The sequence below is a fragment of the Mus caroli genome, chromosome 12, assembly GCF_900094665.2.
Source record: "Mus caroli chromosome 12, CAROLI_EIJ_v1.1, whole genome shotgun sequence".
In the NCBI taxonomy this organism is placed as follows: Eukaryota; Metazoa; Chordata; class Mammalia; order Rodentia; family Muridae; genus Mus; species Mus caroli.
Window position 1 is genome coordinate 54,605,246 of NC_034581.1, and position 19,022 is coordinate 54,624,267.

At 39.7% G+C, this 19,022-nt stretch overlaps 1 protein-coding gene across 15 annotated transcripts in view; it reads left to right on the forward strand.

Moving 5' to 3' along the window:
• The window catches only part of Mia2 (MIA SH3 domain ER export factor 2), an 88,445-nt gene that overhangs the window by 57,158 nt on the left and 12,265 nt on the right, over window positions 1-19,022 (forward strand). For 11 of the 15 annotated variants that reach the window (XM_029484289.1, XM_021178550.2, XM_029484290.1 and 8 more), the window contains 10 exons: window positions 1,372-1,492; window positions 2,708-2,754; window positions 3,285-3,375; window positions 6,016-6,154; window positions 11,803-11,904; window positions 13,219-13,279; window positions 13,888-13,923; window positions 15,618-15,685; window positions 16,587-16,669; window positions 18,828-18,956. In XM_029484289.1, the coding sequence (XP_029340149.1) occupies window positions 1,372-1,492; window positions 2,708-2,754; window positions 3,285-3,375; window positions 6,016-6,154; window positions 11,803-11,904; window positions 13,219-13,279; window positions 13,888-13,923; window positions 15,618-15,685; window positions 16,587-16,669; window positions 18,828-18,956 (877 nt within the window). The remainder of the gene's footprint in view (window positions 1-1,371; window positions 1,493-2,707; window positions 2,755-3,284; window positions 3,376-6,015; window positions 6,155-11,802; window positions 11,905-13,218; window positions 13,280-13,887; window positions 13,924-15,617; window positions 15,686-16,586; window positions 16,670-18,827; window positions 18,957-19,022) is intronic. The other 4 variants (XM_029484292.1, XM_029484293.1, XM_029484291.1 and 1 more) reach the window with 1 other exon arrangement.

Below are 19,022 nucleotides of genomic sequence, written 5' to 3' on the forward strand. Positions count from 1 at the left end.
GCTGGATCCCCTGGAGCTGAGGTTACAGGTCGCTGTGAGCGAACGGAGGTGGTGCTGGGGATTGAGTTTGGGCCTTCTGCAAGAGTAATATCTGCCCTCAACTGCTGAGCCATCTCTCTAGCCTGAGATATTTAGTTCTTTTCAGTTGGATATATTTGTATGTGCCTGTATGTAGGTATATGCATGCGAGTACAGTGTCCATGAAGGGCCATGATCTTTTTTTATAGATGTTGTAGAGATTTGATACCACACAACTTTTATCTCCATATGTTAATGGCCACTCTTAAAAATAAAACTTAATTAAGCTGGGCATGGTGCCACACGCCTTTAATCCCAGCACTCGGGAGGCAGAGGCAGGTGGATTTCTGAGTTCGAGGCCAGCCTGGTCTACAGAGTGAGTTCCAGGACAGCCAGGGCTATACACAGAAACCCTGTCTCGAAAAACCAAAAAAAAAAAAAAAAAAAAAAAAAAAAAAAAAAAAAAACCCCAAAAAAACCAAAAACCAAAAACCAAACCCCAAAAAACCCCCCCCAAAAACAAGCTTCTCGAGTGGAGTTGTGGTTCTCTGAGCGGTCCTGACAGAAGAGACACTTGACCCCTCCTCTCCCCTCACGCTTGTGCCGCTGCATATGCACCTGTATACTCACGGGCATGGGATGCGCACAGGAGAAAAGATCTCACTGTTTGTAGTCATAAGGGACGGTTAGCAAGCATGAGCCGTTGTAAGATACTGTTGACTTAGGAAGTAGTTTTCTTTCTCTCTCTCCCTCCACTCTACCCCCTTCCCGGTGCTCCTTCCCTCCCTCCCTCCCTTCTTTCTTTCATACAAAGTCAAACTATATAGCCCTAGCTAAACAGACGAGTCACCTTGTAGATAAGGCTGTCCCAGAGCTCTCAGAGATCTGCCTGCCTCTGCCTTCCAAGTGCTGGGATTAAAGATGTAATATGCTTGGCAAGTTTTGTTCCTTATTTTTGAAGGTTTAATAGTCAATAAATGTTGTAGTTAAAAAACAAAACAAAACAAACCCAACAACTATTAGCATATCTTAATGGCAGGTAGAAAATTAGAGCACATAAGGACTTATTTATGTGGATTGATTTAAAAAATTTTAATTAAAAATTTGAAATTATTTGTGTATATATGTGTGTGGGGGATATATGTAGATAGAGTTCAGAGGACAGCTTTTGGGAGTCAGTTCTCTTCTTCCATGTGGGTCCTGAGTTCAAACAGTCACCACTAGGGGCAGATGCCTTTATCTGCTGAGCCGTTTCTTTGGCCTGGGATTGACTGATAGACCTCTGTACTCTGCTAACTAGTAAAGCTGTTAGCAGGTTCTTACCTTCTGTTCTTCTGTTTGTTCACTGTCCAGACTCTGGTCACGAGCCTGCTAAAGATGAAGGATTGGGCTGTTGTGCTTGGAGAAGACATAGCAGATGATGGGAATCTGGACTTGGACTTGAAGAGTGGCCTAGAAAACACTGCTGCCTTAGGTATGGTGACTGACTTCCTGCTTCCTCTGCATGCGCATGTGCGCTGTGCTCCTTGTACACTCCTCCTTGGTGGTACATGGTGTTCAGCTGTCCGAAGTGCCGTCTGGTCTCACCACCTCATGGCTAGATTTTCTAGTAACTCTTTCTAGTCCTGTCTCTTGGCTTCCCAACCTGTTGTATGAAGTAGTCTTCACAGAGGCTAGTTTTCAGGTTGTCTAGTAGAGGCCTGTTACTGCACCTAGTTGATGAAACCTCTGGGTGCTGTGCCCCGCCCACTCCTGTCCTTATAAACCATTAGAAATATAATTTACCACATAGCCACAGTCCGAGGCATGGAGCAGCAATAGCAAAACAGGGTAGTTACGACAATAACTCTTACGAAGCCTTGGAACTCCCAGTGCTGGAACAGATTGTCCGATTGAGATGTCTGCAAGGTGAGAAATGAACCGTGTCCTGGGCCACGTCTCAGGAAGAAAGTGGTAAGAGAGTGAGACTTCCTCATGCTGCTCAGAACGACAGGTGATAGCTGTGTAGTTTAAAGTTGTATGACACCCGGTACAGCGCAGAAGGAGGCTCCGACTCTGAGGAGGTGAAGAAAGATTTACTAGACAGTGTAGCTATTTAGCTGGTGAGAGTGGAGATTACAGCCTGTATTTTACAAAATAAAACAGAGACAGTAGAACTATAATGAAGTTATGTTTGTACTTTCTCTTGAATACCTTACCATGTAAGAAATAGTTTTTTAATAGAATTTATGCTTCATATTACTTTATTAGGAGCTATTATTTCACTAGTACGTTGGATGCTGTAATATCTTAAGAATCCATGAGTGGCTAAGTGTGGCCAATGTTAAGGTGAATGTTGAGTCTTACTGGGACTCTGTACTTAGTACTTTGATTGCTTTTAAGGTGTAGCTTCCTGAAAGTAGGTCACTCTACCTTACACAAACTGTTATTTTTGTTTTAGCTAATGTTTTTCTGAGACAGTGTCTCACTGTAACTCAAGTTGGCCTGGAATTAACTTTGTAGCCCAGGCTGGCCTCAGACTCATGGTAATCCTCCTGTCCCAGCCTTTGGAGTGTTGGGATTGAGGGCAGGGCTAAGCTCAGCTCCAGGCTGTTTATTGTGGCAAGAAGAGGGAGGGTTTGTAAGGTTAGCTGAGGGGATCATGAAGCCGCCTGGATGTCGTCAGTAATTACGGTTTCGTTTTTCTTAGATTATCACCCACAGGGAGCTTTGAAGAAGCTGATTCATGCAGCTAAGGTTTGTATGATACAAACACAAAGATGGGAGAGAGGCCCTAGAACAGGGACTAAATCTACATTTCCTTAGTAACTAATTTAAAGATTGGTTTTACTTTTTTCCATATAAGGTTATCTGAGAAATTAGGATTTTCTTTATTAATTGCTTTTATATTAACTTTAGAAATACACATAATTTTAGAATTTAGAAAATTTCAAGTTCTACAGTAATTCCTTCAGTTAAAAATACTTTAAAAATGTTTATTTATTTCTTAGTTCCTTTTGTGTGTTGCTTTTCTTTTGGTTTTATTATTTTCTTACCCCGATAGCTCCATGTCCTATTTTATGAAGTAAATAGTAGCTTTGTTTCCTTCTGGTTTATTCCTTCCACCTGTCCTCGGGTAATCTGTATGAGAAGTCCAGAGAGGCAGTGTGAAGGTTGCTTACCTCACCTTGAGTGAGATCAGCTGTAGAGCCATGCGGGGTGTGTCGGGAGACGTGTGTGTGCGTTGTGTGATTGACTATTGCTTTTTCTTCATTCCTTCTTTAAAGTTAAATGCTTCTTTAAAAGCCTTGGAAGGAGAACGAAATCAAGTTTACACTCAGTTATCTGAAGTGGATCAAGTAAAAGAAGACCTTACAGGTGAGGTCTTCTCAGTGAGTGTGTCTCCTGAAGAGACTGAGAGGATGGATGGCTTCTGGGTTCTTGCAGTGTGTCCTAGTCAGTGTTTGATCCCTGTGAAAGGAACACCACGACCACGGCAACTCTTACAAAGGAAAGCAGTGAACTGGGGCTGGCCTAAGAGTTCAGAGGTTTGATTCACTGTGATGATGATGGGAAGCATGGCAGTACACACATAGACATGGTGCTGGACAAAGAGCCAAGAATTCTACTTCTGAATTGTCAGGCAGCAGAAGAGACTGAGACTGGGACTGGCTTGAGCATTTGAAACCCCAAAGCCCACCCTCAGTGACACACTTACTCTAACAATGCCACACCTCCTAACAGTGCCACTCTCTCTGGGCTTGAGGGCCTGTGGGGCCATTTTCATTCAAACCACAACATGTGTCATGTGTTTGGTTTACTTTTAGTTGTTAAAAAGGAACTGTGTTGAATGCCCTTCCAATATTAATTAAACATTATAAAGCCCTAACAAGTCTGACTGCTCTGTGTGAGACAGAATATGCTGAGAACTAAGAGAAAAGCTCTGGGCAGCTGGAGCAATGGCTGACTAAATGCTGGGCTATTTTTGTCCCCACTGAGCAGGAGTTTTCATTTGTTTCTGGAAAAGCAGAGCTCTGTAAGCATAAAGACTTGCACTAATTGGTTTTTGTTGCGAATGAACATTTCCTTCTAATCATCTCTTCCCCTAGTCTCTGCCTCACTGAAATAATTTACAACAGTCTTTCTTTTGGAGTTGTTGTTTTTACGTAACCCCAGGCTGTCTTGGAGTCCTGACCCTTCTCTCTGAACCTCCCATATGATAGGGTATATATAGGTTCATGAGTACCATGCTTAGCCTATACAGTACCCTCATAAAAGAAAATATGAGGGATGGTGAGACAGCTCAATGGGTAAAGTCCTCTCTGCTGAGCCTGATGACCTGAGTTCAGTTCCCAGTGGAAGGAGAGAACTGACCCCTGACCCTTGCTAGTTGACTTCTGACCTTTGACTCCTTGACCATGTAGGCATGTCCCTCTACCCCTCACCACTGAACTAAGTTTTTTAAAAAAATTTTAAGAAAAATAAAGTATGAGACAAATGAACTAGAGTAGATAAAAGTAAAAGAATTTGTGTTTTTGGGTAAGATTTCTTTGGTATTGTGTGACTCATTTATAGTAGAGAGAATATACAACATTGATTTCTTTCCTAAGTGACTGTTTTTGGAATTGGCTGACAGCATAGGTGGACATATGTTTTTTTCTGGTATAGATGTTTCCTGTACATGTACCATTTACTATCTGTGTATTTACATAAACTTTTTTTGGTATGTATGTTTAATTAACTGGTGTTTTAGAGTAACTACATACCATTACATTTAATTACTAAGCTTTTCCATGGTTGTTACAGTTTTAAACCTAATACATTCACACATGTTTTGGAAAATGATCTTAGAAGAGATTAGAACTGAGGTTCTCATCGTGGTCCCTTAATATGAGAGATGTTCAGAGCTGAAGTAATTATATCAAAAACGTAGTGGTGTGCTGGTTTATACGGAATATATAGTTATAGTTTATACGGAATATATAGTTATAGTTTATACGGAATATATAGTTACTTTGGCCTTTTCATTTTTGCGTGTGTTCTTATATGTCTGTATTTACACGTGTGTGTGTGTGTGTGTGTAGGACAAAGATTGATGCACAGTGTTTTCTTTGGCTGCTCTCCACCTTGTTTGTTGGAGAAAGGGTCTCCTCCAATCCTGAAACTTGCTAATTTGTCTAGAACAGCCGACCAGTGAGTCCCAGGGGACCTGCTTTGCCTTCTAGCGCAGTAATAGTAATAAGGCTTACAGACTTATTTTGCTACCCTGCTTTCCTGCTGTACTGGGGACCAAAACTCTGGTCCTCAGGCCCATGTGGCTATCTGCCATCTCCTCATTTTCATGGTCATTCTTTAAGGTAGCTTAGCTGTTGAAATAAAGTCATTATTATTCTTTCCCGTCTTCATCTTGTTTGAGACACGGTCTCTCATGAAACTGGAAATGAGCATTTGTTATCAGCCCCCTTGAATTACAGCATATGTAAAGTTTTGCCTTAAATAGCAGGGCTGGATATTTATGCACACCACGGCTTTGTGCATTCCAGGCACGTGCTCTGCCACTCAGCTGTCTCCACCAGCCTGAGCGCGAGTGTCACTGAGGTGATGTTTCATTAGTTAGTGCAGATAGCATCTGAAACACGGAATGCTGAGTGGAAATGCTTGCCTTTGAAACTCTCGTCCTTATAGCCTTCCTTCAGGAGCTACTAACTCAGACTGAGAATCAAATGCCAGAATTAGAATGCTGAAGATTTTGGTGATCTTCATACTAATAGTATTAACACTTTAAAATAGTGTGTGCAGCATCTCAGTTAAAAGTGAAAAGCAATTCCGCAAAGAAAACATCCTACAGGTTTTCTATTGTTGCTGGAGGAAGTTTGGTTTGTTATTTTTTTTTTTTAGTGATTGTCTACAGCCATATCACCCAGGGGAATGTCTGATCTTGTCTATTTTTAATAAGGTTTTATTTTTATGAAATTTCCTTAGTTTTGTTCTTTTATGACTTTTCAATAATTTCTCTAGAGCATATCAAAAGTCTTGAGTCTAAACAAGCATCTTTGCAGTCGGAAAAGACAGAGTTTGAAAGTGAGAGCCAGAAACTTCAGCAGAAGCTGAAAGTGATAACCGAGCTGTACCAAGAAAATGAAATGAAACTTCACAGGTAAGGAGTGTTGGGGGATTCTACGGAATGGCAAGTGAAATGGCTATAAGTAGTGATTCTCAGCCTTCCCAGGGCTGTGGCCTTTATAGAGTTCCCACGGTGTGCTGTCCCCAACCATCCAATTATTCTGTTCCTACTTTACAACTAGTACAACAAGTTTGCTACTGTTATGAATTGTAATGTAAATCTCTGAGGTGCACCCCCAAAGGGCTCCTAATTCACATGCTTAAAACTGCTGCTCTAAAGTAAGTGTTATATATTCATGGCATTTAAGCTATGATTATTGGAAGTTATCAGCTATATTGCACTATTCACTTTTAAGAAAATTACTTGATCATGAAACAAATTTTTCTTCATGGAAGAAAGTGTAAGTGATGTTTGAATTTCCAAGCTATCTCACAGAATCTTCCTTAATGTCTAATACACAGTTTTCAGATTATTGCCTTAAACTAGCACTGGTAAATGGGCTTAGGGAATGCGAGTGATCTCTTTGGATGGAACTGCCTGATGCGTGTAAAACTGACTCCTTTCTCCTGTGCAAATTAGTCTTGCTCACTGTTCCTTGTCCTAGTTAATAAATGACAGTGTCATTTGCCTTGTGTTCAAGGCAGCTGCTCAGGTGTCTAACGTGCTGCCTTTGTATGCCATGTTCATCTTGTTAGCCTTTTTATCCTTAGCATGGTGGCAATTCCCCTCTGCCACTGCTCTGGTTAAAGCACCATTGGCAGTAGTTGGTGTCACAGTGGCCTCATGAATGTTATCTTTACACCTTAACTTCCTGTGCTGTCTTTTCTCTGTGATCACAGAATAATTGAAAACATGAATTATGGTTCCATACCTTGTCCTTCTTAGATCCCCCTAAGTACATTTAAATAGATTGAATGCAAAACTTCATCTTGTCTATCACTGCCTGCTGTAACTTGCCTTCTAGCTATCTCTGTAGCTTATTCTATTTCTCTTCTTTGTTGCTCTCTGTGGACACTGGCTTTCTTGAGTTTTGGTGTGTCAAGCACAGCTGTGTCTTTTATGCATGCTTCTTTTGCCTTCAGTGGTTGGTGTTCTCCATCTGCGTTTGTATGGTTTGATCCTTTGTTTTATTTGGGTCTAGGTTCAGCTGTTACCTTAAAATGCTTCCTTGGCTGCCCTAACTAAAGAAATACCTGAACATCAAGTGTGTCCACCACCTGCTAATAAATTTAAACTGTGAGAAATACCATATTTTTATATATATTCCCAGTGCCTAAACTGGGAGGAAAGTGGTAGGTCTCCTGTCAGTATCTGTTGAATATGCAGATATGTATCGTCAGTGCGCGTACCTATTGATGTCAGGCTGTACTTATGCATAGTGATGCCCAGGTGGAGGTGGAGAGAAGGCCCTTGAGGTTCTGATCTGGAGACTGCAGATTTTCAAGTACAAATTATAGCCTGGATTTCTCATTAGGAAACCTAGCAGACTTTCATTTTCTTTAGGAAGTTAATGAGAGTTAGGATTCCTTATCCTTCATACGTTCTCGATGTAAAGTTGGTCTGTTGATAAAATTTGTTTGTAACCTTAAGAAGCCTGTTCCTACAGAGCTTTCGTGGCCTTTGATGAATGTGCTGAGAGTTATAAAGGATTCGGGAAATCTACAACATAATATAAAATCTTTTATTTTGTGAGACTTTCACGTGATGACATGCTGGCTTGACATTGGTATATAGTTGACGATGACATTCAACTCCTGATCTTCCTGCTTTCAGTCCCGAGTGCGTAGATTACAGATGCTTGCCATCACTGTAGTTTTTATTCATTTATTTTTTTAGAGTGCATTATTTTAAATTTTGCAGATGTGTGTGGGTCTGTGCACATGAGTGCTGGTGTCTGCAGAGGCCAGAAGGGTTGGAATCCTCCTGGAACTATAGATACACACAGTTATGAGCCACTAGATGTGGGTTTGGAAACTAAACTCACGTCCTCTGCAAGAACAGTGTGGGCTCTTTCTTAACTTACTGAGCTATATATCTAGCCCATTAATATTTATTTCTATTTTCTGTGTGTGTGTAAGTTCCTATGTGTTTGTCTATGTGGCACATGTGTGCCTAGTGCCCTCCAAGGGCAGACATTGGCATTGGGTCCCTTGAAACTATAGTTACAGATGTTTGTGAGCCGATATGTGGGTGCTGGGAGCAACCTGGGCTTACACAAAAGCAGAGAGTGTTCTTAAGCATTGAGCTATCTCTCTCGCTCCTGGCAAGTTTTAAATAAAGTATCTGTATGTAAAACAAAGTGTGCATTGTCTAGTTGGTAAGTTTTGTGAAGAGAGGTTAACAGAACAGTAAGCTAGCATTATCCCCAGGAAAGGTGGCCCCAGTATTTGCTAATTAACAATTTATGGTCACCTAGAATAGAATGAGCTCAGATAACAAAAATCCACGCTATGTATTTGAAAAGTAGTAGAGAATATTAATGCTGTGTTGAGAGATGACTGCTGGATTGTTGGTTACTCCCATTCACTTCCAACCCCTGCACTACACTCGATTCACATGGACCCATCAATCATTGGTCAGGAAAATGCCCCACAGGCTTGGCTACAGCTTAGTCTTGTAGAAGTATTTTCTCAATTGAGGATCCTTTCCCCAAATGTCTACAGTTTGTGAGAAGTTAACAACTAACTAGCACAACTTCTGTATCCCCAAATATTATATATTCTGTTCTGCAGATACTCACTACTCAAATTGAATTACGCCACTGGCTCATCAAGGTTGGAGAGAGGATGTTGGTAGAGCTCTTAAAATACTAGGTTTGATTCTTGACTGTATAGGATATAATATTGGCTCAGTAATTTTATGGATTTCTTTTTTTAGATTCAGGTTTAAATTCACAAGCCCTTTTTGCATGTGACCTTTGCAGTAGTGTATGGCAATTGCTTTGTGGGATACATCAGTTCTGATGTGATTTTACAAATTTATTTTCTTGATGTTTTTCAGGACTTTCATGTGTTGGTTGTACTTTTAAAGTTAATATCAGAAAGAAGTGAAATATTAGAACCTAGGAGTTGGTGCACTACTTTAAATCCATGATTCTTTTTTGGGGGGGTGGGGGTGGGGAGGTTCGAGACAGGGTTTCTCTGTATAGCTCTGACTGTCCTGGAACTCACTTTGTAGACCAGGCTGGCCTGGAAATCAGAAATCCGCCTGCCTCTGCCTCCCAAGTGCTGTGATTAAAGGTGTGAGCCACCACTGTCTGGCTCTGAATCTGTGATTCATTAAAGTTCCACCAGTGGGAATTACTTTGACGATGACATTTTTAACTTTAAGGCTGTACTTTTCTGTTGCTGTGAAAAAACACCATGACTGAAAACACTAAACAAAACACAGCAAACAACAAAACCCCAGAATACTGTGATTAAGGCAGCTGGTAGAAGGGAGAGCCTGTGGTGGTAAGGGAACGTGGAAGCTGAGAGGTCACACCCTAAGCTTGAAGAGGACAGAGAATACTGCAAGTACTGCAAGAGAGGCTATATATATATGCTCCCAAGGCCTGCACCCAGTGGTGGTCATGTGACACATAATGACATGTTGGTCAGCTGTGAATTATAGATAGGATGAGCCTTTTATGACACTGCCATCCACTGATTGTTAGTCATCTTGGGTTGTGTAAGTACACTCTGAGGTCCACAGAGCAAGGCAATGGCTTCTTGGTGCATTTCTCAGAGATCTGTTGATATATACATAGAATTTGACTATATTAGGTTCTTTGTACTGCATTTTCCTTTTTGTGTCACAGGAAAAATAGTCCCTTCTTTGCTGGTGTTCTTTATTCTATTAGCCCAATTATAAGGCCTGGAACCAAATCCTTCCTTTTTACTACCAATTAAAAGTATGGGGGGCCGCTGTTACTGCGTAGACCTTTAATCCTCACCCCCAGGAAGCAGAGACAGGCCTGTCTTTGTGAATTAAGAAGCTAGCGTGGTCTACACAGTGACACAGTTCCAGGCCAGCCAGGGTTACATTGTGAGACCCTGTCTTAAAAAAAACAAAAAAACAGCAAAAACAAAAAAACAAAAAGCCACAGCTTATTCGTTGTTAGCTTCTTCTTTTTTTTTTTTTTAAGATTTATTATTTTATGTATGTGAGTACACTGTAGCTGTCTTCAGACACAACAGAAGAGGGCATCAGATCCCATTACAGATGGCTGTGAGCCACCATGTGGTTGCTGGGAGTTGAACTCAGGACCTCTGGAAGAGCAGTCAGTGCTCTTAACCTCTGAGCCATCTCTCCAGCCCAGTGTTGGCTTCTTATCAACAAACACAATCCTTTATTCCAGAAAATCTTGATAGGTGGTACACTCATAAGTTTTTATTAATATTTATATTGGATAAAACTCAAGACTGTTGATAGTATTAGCACTGTAATGAGCAAAATATGATCTTGGGTTTATAATGCTAAATTTTATGTCAGAAATACACAGGTCCTTTTGCATGTGACCGTTGCAGTAGTGTATGGCAACTGCTTTGTGGGATGTATCTTGTTTTTTGTTTGTTTTAAAATTAATTTATTCATTTCCATTCCAGTCTTGCCCTCCCTCCACTCTCCCTTCCCACAGTTTCTCATCCCATTCCTCCGTCCCATTCTAGGTGAAGTCACCCATTTCATCTAGATGTTCCAGTTCTGTTGAGCACAGGCTTTAGTAGTAGGATCGCATGACCTTTTGTATTCCTCAGTTTCTGTTGTTAGGTCTCCCTTTTCATTTCTGATTTTGTTAATTTGGATATTGTCTCTGTGCCCTCAATTAGGCTAAGGGATTATCTATCTTCTTGTATCTTTCAAATCATCAGCTCTTGGTTTTGTTTATTCTTTGTATCATTCTCTTTGTTTCTAACTAGTTGATTTCAGCCTGAGTTTGAAATGTAGTACCTGGCTGTCTATTCCTCTTGGGTGTGTTTGCTTCTTTCTGTTGTAGAGCTCTCAGGTGTGCTGTTGCTTGTATGGGGTCTCTCCAGTTTCTTTATGAAGGTACTCAGTGCTATGAATTTTCTTAACACTGCTTTCATTGTGTTCCATAAGTTTGGGTATGTTGTATCTTCATTTTCATTCAATTTTATAAAGTCTTTGACTTCTTTCTTTATTTCTTCTCTGACCAAATTATCATTGAGTAGAGAGTTACTTACTTTCCATAAGTATGTATGTAGTCTTTCTGGTTTTTTGATATTACTGAATCCCAGTCTTAGTCTGTGGTGATCTGATAGGATGCATGGGATTATTTCAGTCTTTTTGTATCTGTTGTCTGATTATATGGCCAATTTTGGGGAAGGTTCAGTCTGAGAAGAAGGCATATATTCTCTTGTTCTGGGGTTAAATGTTCTGTAGATATCTGTTAAGTCCATTTGTTTCATCACTTCTGTTAATTTCACCGTGTCTCTGTTTCTGTTTTGATGACCTGTCTATTGGTGAGAATGGGGTGTTGAAATCTCCTACTGTTAATGTGTGAGGTTCAGTGTGTGTTTTGTGCTTTAGAACAATTTCTATTACAAATGTGGCGGCCCTTGCATTTAGGGCATAGATTCTGAAATTGGACTTCCTCTTGGTGCATTTTTTTTTCTTTGATGAATATGAAGTGTCTTTCCTCATCTCATTTGATAACTTTTGGTTGTACTCTCTGTTTTAAGGAAATTAACAGTAGAAGAAAATTACCGATTAGAGAAAGAAGAAAAACTTTCCAAAGTAGATGAGAAAATCAGCCATGCGACCGAGGAGCTGGAGACCTGCAGGTATGAAGCACACATTCTTGTTGGGAAACTCAGTAGCAGGAAACAATAACTAAAATGATGGTGTGTGTGTGTGTGTGTGTGTTTGATTGAGACAGGATTTCTCTGTGTAGCCCTGCCTGTCCTGGAATTCATTATATAGACCAGGCTGGCCTCGACCTCAGAGATTGACCTTTCTCTGCCTCTGGAGTGCTGGTACTACATGCATGCACCAGCAGTAGCAGTAGCAGCAGCAGCAGCAAAATGGCTTATATATTTTTTTCATTATTTTTCATTGAGATTTATTTGTATTTTGCAGATAGTCAGAAAATAGAAGGGAAATTTTTCTTTTCAGGGATTTGATACTTAAGACTCACATTGAACATAGACATCTTATGTGAATGTCAGGAAGTTTGTAAATAGTTGTTAATGCCACTGTGGTGGTATATGCACATTATCCTGCTCTGCAGTCCCAGCACCTGGGAGGTGGGACAGAATGATCACAAGATCAAGGCCAACCTTGGCTACATAGTGAGTTTGAAGCCAGCTTGGCCTACATGAGACCCTGTCATGCAGAAGGAAAATGGAGAGCAGTTAGTTCAAGCTCAGATGGCTTTGCTCAAATGGGAAGAGTGTACACAGTAACATTCAGTAAGCGTGCCATAAAACGAGCCAGGCACACGTGGCATTCGAGCGAGTGCTTAGCTGTAGTTTTCGGTTCAGTCTTCAGTGGATCTAAGGAAATAGGATGTCTGTCAGAAAGAGGCAAGCAAAGAGGTGCTCTGAATCATAGTGGGACTTCTCTTTACTCCAGGAAGAGTCAGTTTGCATTTTGTCTAACAGAGAAATGTGTATCATAAAGGCAGTAAGTCATATTTTGCCTTCTACGAGTTCCTCTCCTGGAACTTCTGCTAAGATTATAGGCACCTGAGTTAATCTCTCAGGATTTTACCTCCTGAAAATGAATGAAAACCTGAGAGCCAGGATGGTGGCATGTGCCTGTGACTCCAGCACTTGGGGTGGAAAGGGAGGAAATTATAAATTTACTCAAGGCCAGGTGAGACCTTGTTTGTTGTATAAATCTTGTGTGACTTTGTTTTAACCACACCCAAGCAGTGGTACTCACACGGCTTACTTGAGGTTAAAACTAAGGCAGGAAACCTGCTTTAGTGGTGGTGTGTGCCTTTGATCCCAGCACTCAGGAGGCAGAAGCAATTGAATCTCTGAGTTTGAGGCCAGCCTCCCCCCTACTACCACCCCGTTTATACTTTTGTAGTCATGTGCTCTCGTTTCTTACTGTATTGTTACCATAGTGGAGTAATTACTTGTCCATTATAGGCAGCGTGCCAAGGATCTTGAAGAAGAGCTGGAGAGAACAATTCATTCTTACCAGGGGCAGGTATGTGTGTGACTTCAGTTGTGTACACAATTAAAAGTTTGACTCTCTAGAACTGATGCAGGACTATAGCTTCCTTTCCTCCTGAGGAGTTCCAGGGAGCTAAAGATTTTAAAATCAAAATTACCAACCTTTGGGAATGAGGACTATATAGTACAGATAAATGTCTGTCACCTTTGCAGCTGCATACAGGGCTCCTTATCTGCTCCTTGGGAACTCAAGTTATCACGTGGTTTGTTGGCATTACAAAAGCGTACATTCAGTTTTAATTCTAATGTATGCTTCACAGTTTTAAGTCAAAGCAAAATTGAAAGTAGAGTGCCTTTTACTTGTAAGTGGTTGATGGTTATAGACTACTCACTTTTTTTCTACCTTTGCATGGTAAGCCACTTTTTGCATTGATCCATTTAATATTATATATATTCTGCGGCTGACTTGTTTAAGAGCTCAGTAGAGAAGATGTGTATGCATGTAAGTGTATTTTCAGATACTTGAACTGCCTCTCCAGAGTTGTTGGGGAAACTTGAGTTTATAGCTTGTGCACTCAATTTTAGTGTGGGAATGAATGTTTTTTTATTTGTTTAAATTTTTTTAATAACTTTATTTTTTAGGTTATTTCTCATGAAAAAAAAGCACATGATAATTGGGTAAGTTTTAAGTCCTCCTAAAGTTATTTGTCAAATTCCTTTTAGAAAATATACTAGTCATTTTAGATTAAGGAAAAATACAGACAGTATTTAAAAAATGATCACTTCTTATTAATTTCATTAATTTCACCAGTGATGAAAATAGTATTAGAGACCACAGGATGTACTGAGAAGTGATTATCTTTCACTTTGTACTTTTCTTCCTGAATGCACTTAGTAATAAAAATCACATAAATTATAAATTTCTTTTAATGGCATCCTGGGGCTTGGAGAGATGGCTCAGCACTGACTGAGGCCCTTCTGAGGACCTGACCTACATTTGGTTTTTCTGAGCATGTCAGCTGGCTCACAAGTGCCCATAATGTTAGTTCCAGGAGATCCAATGGCCTCTTCTGTTCCCTTGGTACACCTCCACTCATGCATGCACACAGCAAACAGATCATCATTCTAGTAATTCCACTTATGTCACATCAACCAGAGTACATGTACTTATAAAACTAAATAAAATTTAAAAACAGTTCAGTGAATTGTTACATTTTACTGGCTAATGTTATTATTGGTGAAATATTGGTGTAATCATTTTTGTTCAAAATTGATTTTATGATTGCATATTGGAAAATAATTTACATAAAAATCTTTGTTGATAGTACTAAATATATTTAAGCTTTGTTTCTGTGAATGCTTAGTTTGTTCATTGGCTGCTGTCAATTCTAATCTATGCTTCACAGTTTTAAGTCAAAGCAAAATTGAAAGTAGAGTGTCTTTTACTTTTTTTTTTTTTTTTTGTTTTTTCGAGACAGGGTTTCTCTGTGTAGCCCTGGCTGTCCTGGCACTCACTTTTTAGACCAGGCTGGCCTCCAACTCAGAAATCCGCCTGCCTCTGCCTCCCGAGTGCTGGGATTAAAGGCGTGCGCCACCACGCCCGGCGAGTGTCTTTTACTCGTAAGTGGTTGATGGTTATAGACTATTAGCTTTTTTCCTACCTTTGCATGGTAAGCCACTTTTTGCACTTGATCCATTTAATATTGTATATATTCTGTGGCTAAACTGTAGAGTCCATAGAATGGTTGAAAAGCATGTAGAACACCATATATTTAGCCTTTGTTAATAAATAGACTACCAACACAGAAAAACAAACACACACACACACCACACACACATACACACACACTCAAACACACACACACACACACACACACACACACACACACACACACACACACACAGTATTTGTACATTGTTCTGTACTTAATAGATGTACAATACACATTGATTGTATTTAGTTATTAGAAACATGACCGCTGTTGACATTCTGTGAAACTGTTTGTAGTTTCCCAGAATTATGGACATAATGACCATGTGTTTCCATTGACTTTCCTAAGCTTGTCTGCCAGCATGCTTCTTATGATTGGATATGTACATCATCAAATAATTCTAGGCCCTGATTTTTATCTAGACAGCAACATTCATTAACAAGTACCTGTTAGAGTCCAGATTCATGCTTTTGACTGGCATGAAACTCATTCCTCTATTGAATTATTTCCCCAAATTTAAAATGTTTTACATTGAGTTTAATAGATACAGACTAATATCTATTTCCAGTTATGATATTATATGCTATCATGCTGATATTTCTGTTGCTCTTAGATTTAAGTTTATTTAGATATAATTTCAAGTGTATTATTTTCTTCAAGCTGGCAGCTCGGACTCTTGAAAGAAATCTCAATGATTTAAGAAAAGAAAATGCCCACAACAGACAAAAGTAAGTGTCTTTGTGGGAATACTTTAAAAGCCAGAAATAGTTTCTTCATTATATAATATTTGTATAAAAATAAAGAAAAATTGTAGTTCCCACAGAATCTCTTATGAAGTATCTAGTTTTACTAGGTGAGTAGTTTTATTTATTTTTTGTTGGGAGGATAAAGTGCTTATTGTCTCAGCCAGCGGTTTGCTGTTGTTGGGAGTCATGTTGTGCAGAAGGAAAGTGAAAGAAAGAATACAAGGGACAGGTAAATGCTCTTCTCAGGCTGGCCGCAGTCTGCTGCAGTGAGTGTCCGGCTTGCCTGCCAACTGTACTTGCAGCATCAGTAAAACTAGCATCTGCTGGCTTGTAGCTCAGAAATTAAAGTCAAACAGTTGTATGATTCTAGGTGTAAGGTTAGGTACTAATAACAATTGTTTGAAAATGTGACATTTAAAGATACAAAGTTTAGGAATAAAGTAGTAGAGTCACTTAGTGGGATTTCCAGTTTCCCAAGGGCAGTATAGGTAACTCAGGGGCGGGGTTCTGTGCTGCAGTCGTGGCCGCCTTTTCATTTAGAATGGGTCAGTTAAACTCCCCGCCTCAGTTTCCTTTGTTATAAAATGATATATTTGCATTGGTCCATCTTGAATGGTTCTCCTACTTCAGAAATGTAGACTCTTTGAGGTATCATTACCAGTCTAATTTTAAAGAGCCAAGTAGTTCCAAACGTCAGTGCTCTGACAAGAAGCCAGTCATCCCAAGTCAGTGTGGGGTTGTGGCAGGCATCTGGGCAGAGCACGTTAGGCCCTCTCTCTCTGCAGATGTTGAGCTTGTGAGAGCAGCTGGTTTGGAAGTGGCCTTTGCTTAAAATGTGTTTCTTTCGGATGAGTAACTAGAGATGTTTGTTCTTTATTTGCAGATTAACTGAAACAGAGTTTAAATTTGAACTTTTAGAAAAAGATCCTTATGCACTTGATGTTCCAAACACAGCATTTGGCAGAGGTAGTCTTTTTTTTTTTAAACCCCTTGTTTGAAATACATATTATATATCTTTTATATATATATAGCATATATAGCGTACATTAGTGTAAGTTAACATTTTCACTTAACAGTACTTTGTAATTTGTAGCCAGCTTTCTATTTGAAACTATTTCAGTAAGTCTTAAGTTTCTGGGTTTTGTTTTGCTAACAATAATGAAAATGATTGGTATCTCCCCTTTTCAGTAGATCTCAGGACAGATACTTAGTGTTGTCAACTCCTTGAAAAGCCCAGTGCTCTTAATAAAAATTACCAGTAGCTAATTTTTGAGACAATGAATGAGAAATACGTAAGTGGAATGGCATTTTGACTGTTTACATATTAATAATAATTGGAAATGTGCTTGATTAAAGTGAGAATTAGCATAGAGCTCTTCAAGAAATTCCCGAGGTATTGACTTAAAAGGCAGGACAACCTTAGGCTAAAGTGTCATTACTGTAATTATCCCAGGGAGGGTTAGCCTTTTAAACATGCAGTTGGTATCTCTGCCCATTTATTATTGAGTTAAACATTTGCACAGTTGAAGTGGAATTAAGCTCCTGTAGTTATGAAAAGAAATCTTTATAGGTGGAATCTACTTTTAATAACCTTGGAAGTCATCAAATTTTGAGAGTCAACTTTCATTAAAATGTAACTATGTCTTACATGCTAAAATATCAGATTAGTGTAGATTTTAAGTAGTAGGAAAGTTTGGAGTGGACAAGTCTACAAGGGATTTTAGTGCGGATCCAGGGTAGGTGTCTGAGGAGAGGTAAGCCATGCTGGCATCTTTCCATGAACTATTTGGGTATAACAGGTACACTTTATAAGACTTACGGTGTTTGAAGTGTGAGTTTCTTGATGTTTAAGTTCATTTTTTGTTGCTGTTTTTTGACCATTAGAAGCATAACCACACGTTGGGAGTGATTAAGATTAAGCTCTTGGTCATCCGAAATACAGAGAAATTTACTGGATGCATGGTAGCATGTAACTGAGTCTTACTTATAGGGATACAAAAGCGACTCTGATTCCTTGGAGTATTTTATGTATTTACTTTCAAATTCTGACTTTTACTAAAGTGTTTCATGGTTGAACATGGCCTGTCTGGCTCTGGCATAAATCATGCACTTTCACATTATAGCTCTTCCCATTTGAAATATTGGGAAGGAATATCAAAATCCCCAGCCATCTGGGTGTAGTGGCAGACTCCTTTAATACTAGTACTCTGGGGAAAGGACCAGCTAATCTCTGAGGCTGAGGCCAATCTGGTCTACATATCCAGTTCTAGTGCCACATAATGAGACTGTCTCAAAAAACAAAACAGAAAAACAGAACACAACAAACAAAGCCCACCGACTGCATGCTCCCTAAGTCTTTCTGTAACTCCTGAGTACCGCGAGCATCCTCGCTTAGCCTGTGTTGTTACTTACAATAAGCTAATGTTTTTGTTTTGTTTGGGACTTGTCTGTTGGTTGGTTTTTATGTACCATGTGTTCTGAAAAGTGCATTTATTTAACCACATACTCCTCTGGGAGCTTGTAGCTTGCCTTCAGCATTGCACAGATTAAAAATCCTGACATTCAACACAGACAGAAATACCTTCACGTTTTACAAATCATAACTCCCTCAGGGCTGAAGAGATGACTCAGCTGTTAAGAGCATGTACTGCTTTTCCAGAGGACTTGAGTTCGCTTCCCCGCACCCTCCTCAACTGGCTCATGGTCCCTGTTCACTTGCGCTCCAGGGATCCACTGCCTCTGGCCTTGTAGACTATTGCTACTTACATGTACATACCCACACATACATAGACAGACACATATGTGCAAAGTTAAAAATAAAATAAAACCTTTGAAAACACCAGAATACTATCTAGCTGTATATATAAGTATAAAGGTGGCAGAATTCAAGTTCTGCGTATTCATATATACAAATCTAACGTTTTTAATGGACTAATACCTCATTTGTTGAAAGGCTTTAAAAGCACCAGGCTCCCTATTTTATTTAATCCTGTGTAGTGTTCAGGACACAGATTAGACTTAAGCTGACAGTAGGGTAACCTGAGGACAGTTGCTGAATGGGTTTCTAATGTTTCAGTACAGCTAACTGGATATGCATTTATATCTGCTGTTTTACTTATTCCAGAGCACTCCCCATATGGTCCCTCACCATTGGGCCGACCTCCATCCGAAACGAGAGCTTTTCTCTCTCCTCCAACTTTGTTGGAGGGTCCACTCAGACTCTCACCTTTGCTTCCAGGGGGAGGAGGAAGAGGTATATTTGTTTAAACATTTTTACTACTCTAAATTCCTTCCTTCCTTTATATTTTCATCTCAACTT